Source organism: Ahaetulla prasina, chromosome 6 (assembly GCF_028640845.1).
Source record: "Ahaetulla prasina isolate Xishuangbanna chromosome 6, ASM2864084v1, whole genome shotgun sequence".
Classification (NCBI taxonomy): Eukaryota; Metazoa; Chordata; class Lepidosauria; order Squamata; family Colubridae; genus Ahaetulla; species Ahaetulla prasina.
The window spans coordinates 113,383,724-113,395,384 of NC_080544.1; the positions used below are offsets into that span (position 1 = coordinate 113,383,724).

Here is an 11,661-nt window from a genome sequence, read left to right on the forward strand (position 1 = left end):
TGGGTAACATCATCAGTGCTGGAAGGAAGTGGGCTTTAGGAGGAGGAGTACTGAGGGCTCCTGTGGTTTCCTTGTAGACGTTTCATGACCTGACTAAATAATATCATCAGTGTTAGAAGGGGATGGGGTTTTGTAGGGAGGAGGAGGAAGAGAACCGAGGTCCTTGGTGTCCTCTGAACTTGGTGGTTTTCTTGCAGACGTCTCATGACCCAGCTGGGTAACATCATCAGTGGCAGAAGGGAGAGGGATTTGAGGGGAAGAGGAGGAGTGTTGGATCCTTGATGGTTTCTGATCTTGGTGGTTTTCTTGCAGACGTCTCATGACCCAGCTGGGTAACATCATCAGGGCTAGAAGGAAGTGGGCTTTAGGAGGAGGAGGAGGAGGAGGAGGAGTACTGAGGGGTCCTTGGGACTCTCTGAGCTTGGTGGTTTTTCTTCCAGACGTTTCATGACCCAGCTAGGTAATATCCTCAGTGCTAGGTTGCTTCCTGTTTATGTCTAGACTTCCGAGTGAGATTGTTTCCTTGCAGACAGACGTTCATTGCCCAACTAAGTAACATCATCAGTGGTAGGTGAGGTGTGTGCTGGTCGCCTGTCCCCTGGCCGAAAGGCACTTTCCAAGGGGAGGGGGCAAAAAATCCTGCGCTCCTTCCATCCCTGGTTCTGCAGCTGGGGCCCCATCGGCGCCAATTCCCCCGGTTTTTCCTTTCTAGGGACGCGGTGGCTGAGCTTGTCGATCGAAAGGTCGGCAGCTCAGTGGTTCGAATCCCTGGTGCTGCCGTGTAACGGGGTGAGCTCCCGTGACTTGTCCCAGCTTCTGCCAACCTAGCAGTTCGAAAGCACTTAAAAAATGCAAGTAGAAAAAATAGGGACCACCTTTGTTGGGAAGGGAACAGCGTTCCGTGTGCCCCTGGCGTTGAATCATGCTGGCCACATGACCACGGAGACGTCTTTGGACAGCGCTGGCTCTTCGGCTTTGAAACGGAGATGAGCACCGCCCCCTAGAGTCGGGAATGACTGTGCAAGGGGAACCCTTACCGTTACTTTACCTTTAACCTCCCTTTAACTTTCTCTTCCTCTCTTCCCAGGAACTCCCTCCAGGCTCAGCCTTCCTACGGGTCCAGTTCTCCTCCGCTGGGCAAGATCAGCGGCATGAACAAGCTGCCATCTGTCAGTCAACTCATCAACCCCCAACAGCGCAACACTCTGACCCCCACCAGCATCCCTGACAGCATGGGAGCCAACAGTAAGGCACAGCCCGGCTTTCTAATTTGACTTCGCCTTCCTTGTCTTTTATCAGTCCCCTCAAGGGAACGAAAATACCCGACACGCCTTCCCCCCCCCCCCAATCTTGGTTTCCTCGCAACAACAACCCTGCGAGGTGGGTTGGGCTGAGAGAAAGAGAGAAGGACTGGTCCAAAGTCACCCAGCTGGCTGTCACGCCTAAGGCTGGGTCTGCAAATTGTGAGTGGGAGTACCCCGGTTTTGCAAATTAGACCACCCACCACAATTCACAGCAAGGTTTATATAGGCACATAAGGTTTGTTGCTCCCAAGGGTGGTGGGTTTTTGAAGTTATGACGGAGACACACACACACAAAGACACACAAAGAGAGAAAATTGGATATGGATGCTTGACTCAATTTTGTGGCCAGCTTTTGGCAAAATACACCCATTAGGGAAAACGGATTCAGTGTCATTCACTTAACGACCTCAGCAAAAAAATCAGCTCCAGTCACTGGCTGCTTTAATTTACGACCGCAGTGATTTACAGCCATAATTCCAGAATCAGATACAGGAATCTGTGACATTAGACGTGCGGTCTTCGTCAAACTTGGCCACTTGTAGATGGGTGGACTTCAACTCCCAGAGTTCCCTAGCCAGCATGCCTTAGTGCAGGGGTCTCCAACCTTGGTCCCTTTAAGACTTGTGGACTTCAACTCCCAGAATTCCCTAGCCAGCATGCCTTAGTGCAGGGGTTTCCAACCTTGGTCCCTTTAAGACTTGTGGACTTCAACTCCCAGAGTTCCTCAGCCAGCTTTGCTAGCTGAGGGACTCTGGGAGTTGAAGTCCACAAGTCTTAAAGGGACCAAGGTTGAAGACCCCTGCTTTAGTGGACTTCATCTCCCAGAATTCCCCACCCAGCATGCTTTAATAGGGGCGGACTTCAACTCCCAGAATTCCCCAGCTTGTCTTTGACCTGCCATTTCTTCCCTTCTTCTGCCTAGTTCCAATGATGGGAGGTCACATGACGATGGCAGGCGACATGAACGGGCTCAGCCCCACCCAGACGCTGGCCCCTCCCCTCTCCATGCCGTCCACCTCCCACTGCACCCCACCTCCGCCCTACCCCACAGACTGCAGCATCGTCAGGTGAGTGAGCAAGCGGGAGGCTGGGCTGGGGTGGCAAGTCCGGTTCCAGCGCGGTCAGCCCCGAGTTCGAGTTCTGCACCCTTGGCGGAAGCAACTTCTTGGCGCTGGCTTAGCAACCTGCCTGTTTCCCTCACTTTTTGCAGGGACAAGCTCTCTCTCCCTCTCTCTGTGCATCTCCTAAGCATTGTTGTTTGCGCAATAGGTGTGCAACGGAACGGGAGGGACCTGCTCACCTGGTTGGGGCGCAGACGTCTGTAGGATGCATCCAAACAAAAAGTCACAAAGGTGACTTCCAAACATGGCCCCGGGGTTTAAGTACAGCCTCCATCTTGACTTTGGTCAACACACCCTTCAGACTCACAGTAACTTTGGGCCTGAACTGCCCTGCTTGCCTGGTGCCAAGAGGGAAAAAGGATCTTGCTTGGCCGAGTTCGGCTAGTGAACTCTCGGATTGACTGCTGCAATCCTCTGTCTGTGGGGTTGCCCTTGGAGATAGCACCTTAGCACCTGTCCGAAGGGCTGCTGGGATCTCAGAAGCACCTGGGCTGGTCAGTTGCCAATAAGCTTCAATGCCCCATTGAAGGGATTTGGTCTCGACCTGTCTCAGGTTCGAGACTTCGGAGATGGTCTCGTCCCGCAGGACTCCGGACACGGATTAGCTTCTCACACTCAAGACTCGCTCAGCGGGCTTCTTCTAGTGCCCACTTGCCAAGGGCAGGGCCTCTGTGACCAGGGGGCTGGCTCTGGATGACCCTTTAGCCAGGGCTGGCCGTTCTTCCCCTCAGAATGGAACTACGCACCTTGGCGAACTCGCCGCGGGACAATTCAGCAAATGCAAAAGTCAAATTAATTCCCATGGAACCGCGGCCAATAATAATAATAAAGTCTAATTCAGAAATACGGGAATTACAATAATTTCGATGCAAACCTGGTCACCAATAGTAAGACGTAACCGAATGAAACAGTTTTGTTTTTTTATTTGCATTTATATCCCGCCCTTCTCCGAAGATTCAGGGCGGCTTACACTATGTCAAGCAATAGTCTTCATCCATTTGTATATTATATACAAAGTCAACTTTATTGCCCCCAACAATCTGGGTCCTCATTTTACGTACCTTATAAAGGATGGAAGGCTGAGTCAACCTTGGGCCTGGTGGGACTAGAACCTGCAGTAATTGCAAGCAGTTGCTGTTAATAACAGACAGACTTAGTCTGCTGAGCCACCAGAGGACCAGTTAATGCAGCGCTGAATTGTCCCACGGCAACTTGTTTGGGGGGCTGGACTAGAAGACCTCCAAGGTCCCTTCCAGCTCTATTCTAATCTGATTCTAAAGTGGCCAAGGCGAGTTATCCTAGACTCTCTTCCCCCCCCACCCGCCTCCTCCTCTGGGTGGTTGGGGTCTCTTTTTTTAACCTTCTGCCCTGGCGCCTCTTCTGAAAAAGCGGCGATTATGCTTCGGCTGTTCCCATTTTCTGCATCCGGGGTTCGGTTTGGTGGGCAGGCGGGCTGGGGCCTCGCTTCGGTGCTGCTTGGCGCTTGGGGGGTCTGGGCAGCCCATCCAAAGGAATTCCCCCCCCCCCTTACTCGCCACTTCCTGCACCGAGAGTCACCTGACATGCTAGACTTGTGGGGACGGCCTCCAACTCCAAACGGCCCCCACTTTCTCTGCGGATTCCCCAATCTCTGGAGTGGGGCTTTCTTGGGGAGAGCCTCTGCCCCCCCCACCCCACCCCCTTGCTGGATCTCCTTCAGTTTTCCTGTCAACAGGAAGCACCGCACTCCTGTCCCTCCAAACTTGGATGTTTCCTTGCAGACGTTTCATGACCCAGCTAGGTAACATCATCAGTTCTAGACGGGAGGAGTGGTTGTGGAGAGGAGGGAGAGGAGGATGACTGTGGGATCCTTGGTGGTCTCCAAGCTTGGTGGTTTTCTTATAGTTTCATGACCCAAACCAGGCAATAATCGTGAGTGCATCTAACGTAATCACTAGCATTGATGAAGTTGCCTAGTTGGGTCATGAAACGTCTACAAGAAAAGCACCAAGTTTAGAAAAAAATAAGGACCTCAGTGCTCCTCTTCTTCCTCCTTCTCTTCTTCCTCTTCCTCCTCCTCTCCTCTCCCTCTTCCTCCTCCTTCCTCCTCCCTCTCCTCTTCTTCCTCTTCCTCCTTCCCCTCCTCTTCCTCCTCCTCTTCTTCCTCTTCTTCCTCCTTCCTCCCCCTCTTCCCCTCCTCTTCCTCCTCCTCCTCTTCCCCCTCTTTCTCCTCCTCCTCCTCCTCCTCCTCCCTGCAAACCCTCCTCCCTTCTAGCACTGATGAAGTTACCTACTTGGCTCTTGAAACGTCTGCTAGCTCAGAGAACACCCAGGACCCCTGAGCTACAAATATCCTCCTTTTATTGTGTGCCGGGTGCGGATCTTGCCATGTCGGGGCTCTGCAATCTGGGTGACCTCCTCATCTCAATTTCTCCTTCTCTCTTTCTCTTCCTCCTCCTCCTCCTCTTCTCCTCTCGCCCACCCTCGTCGTCCCTCCCCCTCCCCCCCTGCAGTTTCTTAGCGAGGCTGGGCTGCTCGTCCTGTCTGGATTATTTCACGGCGCAAGGCCTGACCACCATCTATCAGATTGAACATTACTCCATGGATGTAAGTAACCGACTCTCCCTTTGGCTTCCCGGGCGGCGGGCGAAATGGGGCGGCAAGGCGGGGGTGGCCGAGCCCGGCTGGCATTGCAAGTGCCCTCCAGAGGGGAGACCGGGCGGTTGGTGCAAAAAGATTTATCTGGTGACCGTTAGTAGAAAACCTCTCGCTTCTCCTCCTGAGCCGCTGCGTGTAGTTGCAAGATGTGGGTCTAAACACGGAGTTTAGCAGGGACACAGGAAGTACAGATTGGCCTCCTGCAGCCCTTCCCCCCCCCCAAACTTTCCATCCCTCTGCAACTGTCCCCTTGAAGCTGCTGGCTTGGCTGGGTGCTCTGCTGCTGTGGGATTCTTTTGGGGTGCAGCCTGGGGGGTCTCTGCGCTTCCTCGCTGCCTCTGGCTGACCCTCTTTTGCTTGGGGCTGGACATCAGCGGGAAGGAGGCCCTGGCAGTTGTGAATTTAGTCACACGGTCGTTCAGTGAATCTGGCTTCCCTCATTGCATTTGCTGGTCAGAAGGTCACAAAGGGGGATCACGTGACCCCCCAAGACAGCACAACCCGTCATAAATACGAGTCAGTTGCCAAGGGGGCGAATTTTGATCACTTTTGACCATGGGGATGCTGCAACAGTCCTAACCTGTCAGAAGTCACTTTTTCCCAGGGCCTTTGTAACTTTGAACGGTCACTAAATGAATTGTTGAGGATTATCTGTATTCAGGCTGTTGCCAAAAGCAATACAGTCAGGAAGGGAAGGAGGTAAGAAGGGAGGAAGACACCAATTGAGGAAGGAAGGAAGGAAGGAAGGAAGGAAGGAAGGAAGGAAGGAAGGAAGGAAGGAAGGAAGGAAGGAAGGAAGGAAGGAAGGAAAAGAGAGAGAGAAAGAAAGAAAGAAAGAGAAAGAAGGAAGGAAGGAAGGAAGGAAGGAAGGAATACAAAAATTGAGGAAGGAAGGAAAAGAAAAAAGAGAGAGAAAGAAAAAATAAAAAAAAAGAAGGAAGGAAGACAAAAATTGAGAAAGGAAGGAAGGAATGAGGAGAATGTGGGTAGGAACGATGGAAGACAAAAATTTGAAGGAATGAAAGGAAGGAAGGAAGACACAAATTGAGAAAGGAAGGAAGGAACGAGAATGAGAAGGGTAGGAAGGAAGACAAAAAATGGGGAAGGAAGGAAGGAAGGAAAGAATACAAAAATTGAGGAAGGAAGAAAGGAAATAAAGGAAGAAAGAAGACAAAAATTGAAGGAAGGAAAGTAGGAAGAAAGAAAGAGAGATGTGGCCAGCCTCTCCTGGTGCTCGCTCACTCTCTCTCTCTCTCTCTCTTTCTCTCTCTCTTTGCAGGATCTGGTGAGCCTGAAGATCCCCGAGCAGTTCCGCCACGCCATCTGGAAAGGCCTCCTGGACTACCGGCAGCTGCACGACTTCTCCTCCCCTCCGCACCTCCTGCGCACGCCCAGCGGCGCCTCCACGGTCAGCGTGGGCTCCAGCGAGGCCCGGGGCGAGCGGGTGATCGACGCCGTGCGCTTCACTCTCCGCCAGACAATCTCCTTCCCTCCCCGCGACGACTGGAACGACTTCAACTTCGACTTGGATGCGCGCCGGAACAAGCAGCAGCGCATCAAAGAGGAAGGGGAGTGAAGCCCACCCCCACCTCCCCTGCGCTCCGGCCAGCCCTAGGACCCTCCCCCCCCCCCCCGAGGGTCTCCCCACTGCTCTGATTCCTGTTCCGACACCTCCTCCCCAAATCGGCGGGAGGGGAGCCGAGCGGCCTGCCACAAACTCTCTGCAGCTTTTGACCTTCAAGCGTTTTCTGTGCTTTGGCTTAAAAAGCTGGTCGTTGTGTTGTTTTTTTAATCAGTCACAGCTGGGGGGGGGGTGTTCGAATGCATGAGGGTGTGAGGGCTGGGTGGCTTTTACAGTTAAGAGTAAGGAAGGCACACACACCCCCGCCAAAAAAAAATGGATCCTTTGTCTGGCAAATTACGGCTTTCCACATTTCTGGAAGTTAACCAACTCTTTGGTTGACTTGAGTGCGTCTAGTTTTTGTTGTTTTCAGCTACAAGTTGTGGCCTGGTCTTTCCTAGAATTTTTGCGTGGATCTCTTGCTGAATGGATTGATGTCTGGTGCTTTGGGATCCTCACTTCAGTGAAGGGCGCGAGATCCAATCTTGGCAACTTCAAAGACTTGTAGACTTCCAACTCCCAGAATTCTTCCGCCAGCTATGCCTATGTCTTTTCTTATGCCTCCTAGCATGGAGAGACTGCAGAGAAAGGGATTACAAGAGAGTTAAAGAGGCCACAGTGGGGATTCACATCAAAAAGTTGTGCGTTTGTGTCCTGGAATTCAAAGTTGTTTAACTCTGGGAGTTGAAGTCCACAAGACTTAAAGTTGTCACAGTTTAAAAAGAAAGTCACCGATTGACCAATGCTTTGCTTTTGAATTTTCAAATTGGAAGACGAGAACTTTCCAGATAAGGCAAGCGAATGTGGTGGACGTTGGTTGCGTGTAGTAGGTGATTCAGCAGCACCCTGGTCCTTTCCGTTGCAGCCACATGGGTAGGATGGTCCTTTCCGTGCATTAAGGAAATGACCGCTGAATTTACCAGAAGCCGAGTTGCTCGAAAACCATGTCTTTGTGTTTGATTCTCGCAATCTTTATGGATTGTTGCTTTGCACCAGGAAAATGGATGCTCTGTTTATCTGTTTCGTTTTTTTCAGCCTAGCTGCAATACCCACATAGGCGTAGTAGCCACACCACGTAGTAGCAACAGCCTCTAGTAGCAATAGGCACATCAGTGCTGGGAAGTGAGATGCTAATCCGAGATAGTTGGAATCCCCTGGGAGGAAGTTTAAGTCGGTCACGCTGGTTGAGGGGGGGGGGGCTTCTCCCACTGGCCCAGAATCCCCCAGGGGGTCTGGAGGAGAAACACTGTTGTGGTTTCCACAGTTGTGGCTTCTTTGCTCGCAGAGTCCAGCTGGGAGAGCCACAGAGTCCAGCTGGGAGAGCCACAGGGTCAGCTCTGCCGCTCAAGCCATGGGACGGTTTCTGAGTTTAAGGCCGGGTGATATGTTCAGAATTTTACGGTCACGTGGTGTTTCCTGGGTGAGGGGGAGGATAAGGAAGAGCGGCCCTCTGGGAAAGGGGGGGGGTGTCTTTTCTTCTGTTGGGAAGGCCTCGATCTGCTAGATCTTTCTTTGAAGCCAGGAGATCCCCTCCACTCCCCCACTTGGCTTCTCTTGATCATTTCAATGTAGGGGATCTTTGAGGCTGTTTTATCAGTCTTTCACTAGCTGTTTCTTTCGGATCCTTCCTTCCTCTCTCACTTCTTCTCTCTATCCTCCTCTCTTCCTCCCTCCCTCCCCTCTTTCCAGCATCCTTCCTTTCCCTCCCTCTTTTCTTCCCTCTCTACCACATTCCTTCTTCCCTCCCTCTCCTTTCCTGTATCTATCCCTCCCTTCCTTCTGTCCTCCCACCATTCCTCCTTCCCTTCTTTCTTCCTCTCTTCTCCTCTCTCTCCTTTCCTTTCTATCCTTCCCTCCTTTCTTGCCTCCTTTCTTTTCTCCCTCTATCTCTCCTTCCGTCCTTCCTCCCTCCTCCTCTCCCTTCCTTCCTCTCTCCTTCCTTTCTTTCCTTTCCTTCCTTCTCTTCCCTCCTATTTTCTTCCTTCCTTCCTTCCATCCATCCATCCCTATTTCCCATCCATCCTGTCCTTCCACTCCCAACTACTTCCTTCCTTCCTTTCTTCTTTCCTCCTCCCTCCCTCTTTCCAGCATCCTTCCTTCCTCCTCTTTTCTTCCCTCTCTACCACATTCCTTCTTCCCTCCCTCTCCTTTCCTGTATCTATCCCTCCCTTCCTTCTGTCCTCCCACCATTCCTCCTTCCCTTCTTTCTTCCTCTCTTCTCCTCTCTCTCCTTTCCTTTCTATCCTTCCCTCCTTTCTTGCCTCCTTTCTTTTCTCCCTCTATCTCTCCCTTCCGTCCTTCCTCCCTCCTCCTCTCCCCGCTTCCTTCCTCTCTCCCTTCCTTTTCTTTCCTTTCCTTCCCTTCTCTTCCCCTCCTATTTTCTTCCTTCCTTCCATCCATCCATCCCTATTTCCCATCCATCCCGTCCTTCCACTCCCAACTACTTCCTTCCTTCCTTTCTTCTTTCCTCCCTCCCTCCCTCCCTCCCTTTCTCTTCCTCTTCCTCCACCTCCATTCAGTCTCCAGGAAGGTGAATTTCCAAACGCAGGTGCTGAGCAAACCTCAAGGACGTTTTTTGTGAATGAAAATCTCTTTGTGGGCTTTGAAAAACGTGGCGTCAACCTTTCCTGTCCAGCCTTCCCTCTTTTTAGCCTTCCGCTCCTCGGGGCTGCCCCCCTCCGTCTGAATCCCAGTTCCTCCTCTGCCTCGGGTCTTCCTCCGGCCACCAGCCTTGCAGTGCTGGCCTCCCTCCGCTGTTCCCTCTGTGCATTGCCTAACCCGCAAACCCTCTGCAGATTTACCAGTTTTGCCTTCGCGCGCCTCGTCAGGAAGATAAAAAAAAGTTTTGTAAGTAGAGATTTTGTGTTGTACGTTGTTGTTGTTGTTGTTTTTGTAACATCCTAGAATCTTTTTACATCAGTTTTTTTTTTTTTGTATCGTTATTGTCTTTCTTTGGGGAAAATCGGGGGGCCTCAGAACCACAGTTTTCTTTGCATTTTTTTTTAATTAAGTTGTGTTTTTTTTTATGGGGAAAAGCTTGATTGCAAACCTGTTATGGATGGAGAATCCTCACACTGTGTCTGCCCCACAGAAGAAAGGGGGGATTGGATGCAGTCAGACCCCCCTCCCGATCCCCTGTAAGGGAAGTGGGGGGGGAGAGAAAGGAAAGAGAAGAGGGGGGGGCTTGACTTGACTTCAAGAGTCCTAGATTTCAACGTTATTTTATTTCTGTCGCTTCAACCACTCTTATCTACAGGTTCTTCATGACTTGTAAGAAGTATTAATTTGACAAAAAAAAATAACAACAATAGCAACCACTCTCTTGTCAATGCCAGTGTAAATAAACCACGTTATAAAAGCCACATTAAATGTTCCTCGCATTCCGGGTGGTCATTTTATTTGGGGGAGGGGAGGGGGCAGGCAGATTGGGGGTTACCTTGTGGGGGGGGCGGACAGATTGAGGATTTGGGGAGAAAATGATCTCTACAGGTAGTCCTCGACTGTTTCTGGTTACAACAGCATTGGAAAAAAGTGACTTAGCTCCATTTTTCACCCTTACAACCAGTGGTGGGATTCAAAAATTTAACAATTTAAAAATTTAAAAATTTAAAAATTTAACAAACAAGGGCCTCTGGTGGCTCAGACTGTTAAGACAGTCTGTTATTAACACAGCTGCTTGCAATTACTGCAGGTTCAAGCCCCACCAGGCCCAAGGTTGACTCAGCCTTCCATCCTTTATAAGGTAGGTAAAATGAGGACCCAGATTGTTAGGGGCAATAAATTGACTTTGTATATAATATACAAATGAATGAAGACTATTGCTTGACATAGTGTAAGCCGCCCTGAGTCTTCGGAGAAGGGCGGGATATAAATGCAAATAAAATAAAATAAAAAAACAACAACAACCGGTTCTCTGCCCTCATGATTTCTTCCAACAACCAGTTTGCCAAACTGCTCAGAAAGTTAACAACCGATTCTCCCGAAGTGGTGCGAACTGGCTGAATCCCATCACTGCTTACAACCGTGAGGACCACGGCATCCCCCCCCCCCCCGTGGTCACGTGATCCAGATTCAGAGGCTTGGCAACTGGCATGTACTTATGACGGTTGCAGAGTCCCTGGATCATGTGACCTTCTGACAAACCGAGTCAATGGGGAAGCCGGATTCACTTAACAAACTGCATTACCGACTTTAACAACCGCAGCCATTTGCTTAACTGTGCCCAAGGCAGGTCGTAAAACGGGGCAAAATTCACTTAACAACGGTCTCGCTTAGCAACGGAACTTTTGGGCGGCATTGTGGTCAGGGGCTACTCGTAAATTCCATGCCTTCAGTCTATTTTCCACCATCCCAGTGCTAGAACAACTCTTCTGAGTTGTGGTACCACAGGAAGTCCTAGTCTTACAACAGTTCATTTAGTGACCATTCAAAGTTACGACCGCACCAAAAAAAAGGGTCCATTTTTCATATTTACAACAATAGCAGCCTGACCCCCCGGTCACGTGGTCAAAATTCAGATGATCAGGAACTGACTCGTATTTATGACGGTTGCAGTGCCCCGGGGGGTGTATGTCATGTGATCCCTTTCCGACAAGCAAAGTCAACGCGGAAGCCAGATTCACTTAATGACCGGGCTACTAAACTTCTTTAACTGTGGCGATTGGGTTAAAAAACAGCGACAAAAGGTCCTACGGTGGAGCAAAACGTGCTTAACAAACGTCTCAATGGCAGAAATGTTGGACTCCGTTGTGGTCGTAACCTGAGGACTGCCTGTTTTTGTTTTTGTTTTCTCCTTTCCATGTGGTTTTCTGGACAGAAGCCCATTCACAGCTTCATTCCGTGCAGCATCAGATTCGTCCCATATGGTCCTGCCGTTTGCTTAACTCAAAATAGTTTTAAGGCCGGGCATTTAAACTCTGGTGTGCCCCAGCCTTCATCTCCTTCTTTCCTCTTTTGGGAAGCTCTTCCCTTTTGCCCT

At 50.6% G+C, this 11,661-nt stretch overlaps 1 protein-coding gene across 3 annotated transcripts in view; it reads left to right on the top strand.

Moving 5' to 3' along the window:
* TP63 (tumor protein p63) overlaps positions 1 to 7,859 on the top strand; it is a 120,464-nt gene extending 112,605 nt beyond the window's left edge. For 2 of the 3 annotated variants that reach the window (XM_058188933.1, XM_058188934.1), the window contains exons 9-12: positions 1,088 to 1,245; positions 2,227 to 2,371; positions 4,918 to 5,011; positions 6,342 to 7,859. In XM_058188933.1, the coding sequence (XP_058044916.1) occupies positions 1,088 to 1,245; positions 2,227 to 2,371; positions 4,918 to 5,011; positions 6,342 to 6,638 (694 nt within the window). In that variant the 3' untranslated portion in view covers positions 6,639 to 7,859. The remainder of the gene's footprint in view (positions 1 to 1,087; positions 1,246 to 2,226; positions 2,372 to 4,917; positions 5,012 to 6,341) is intronic. The other variant, XM_058188935.1, reaches the window with a different exon arrangement.
* The last annotated feature ends 3,802 nt before the right edge of the window (positions 7,860 to 11,661 follow it).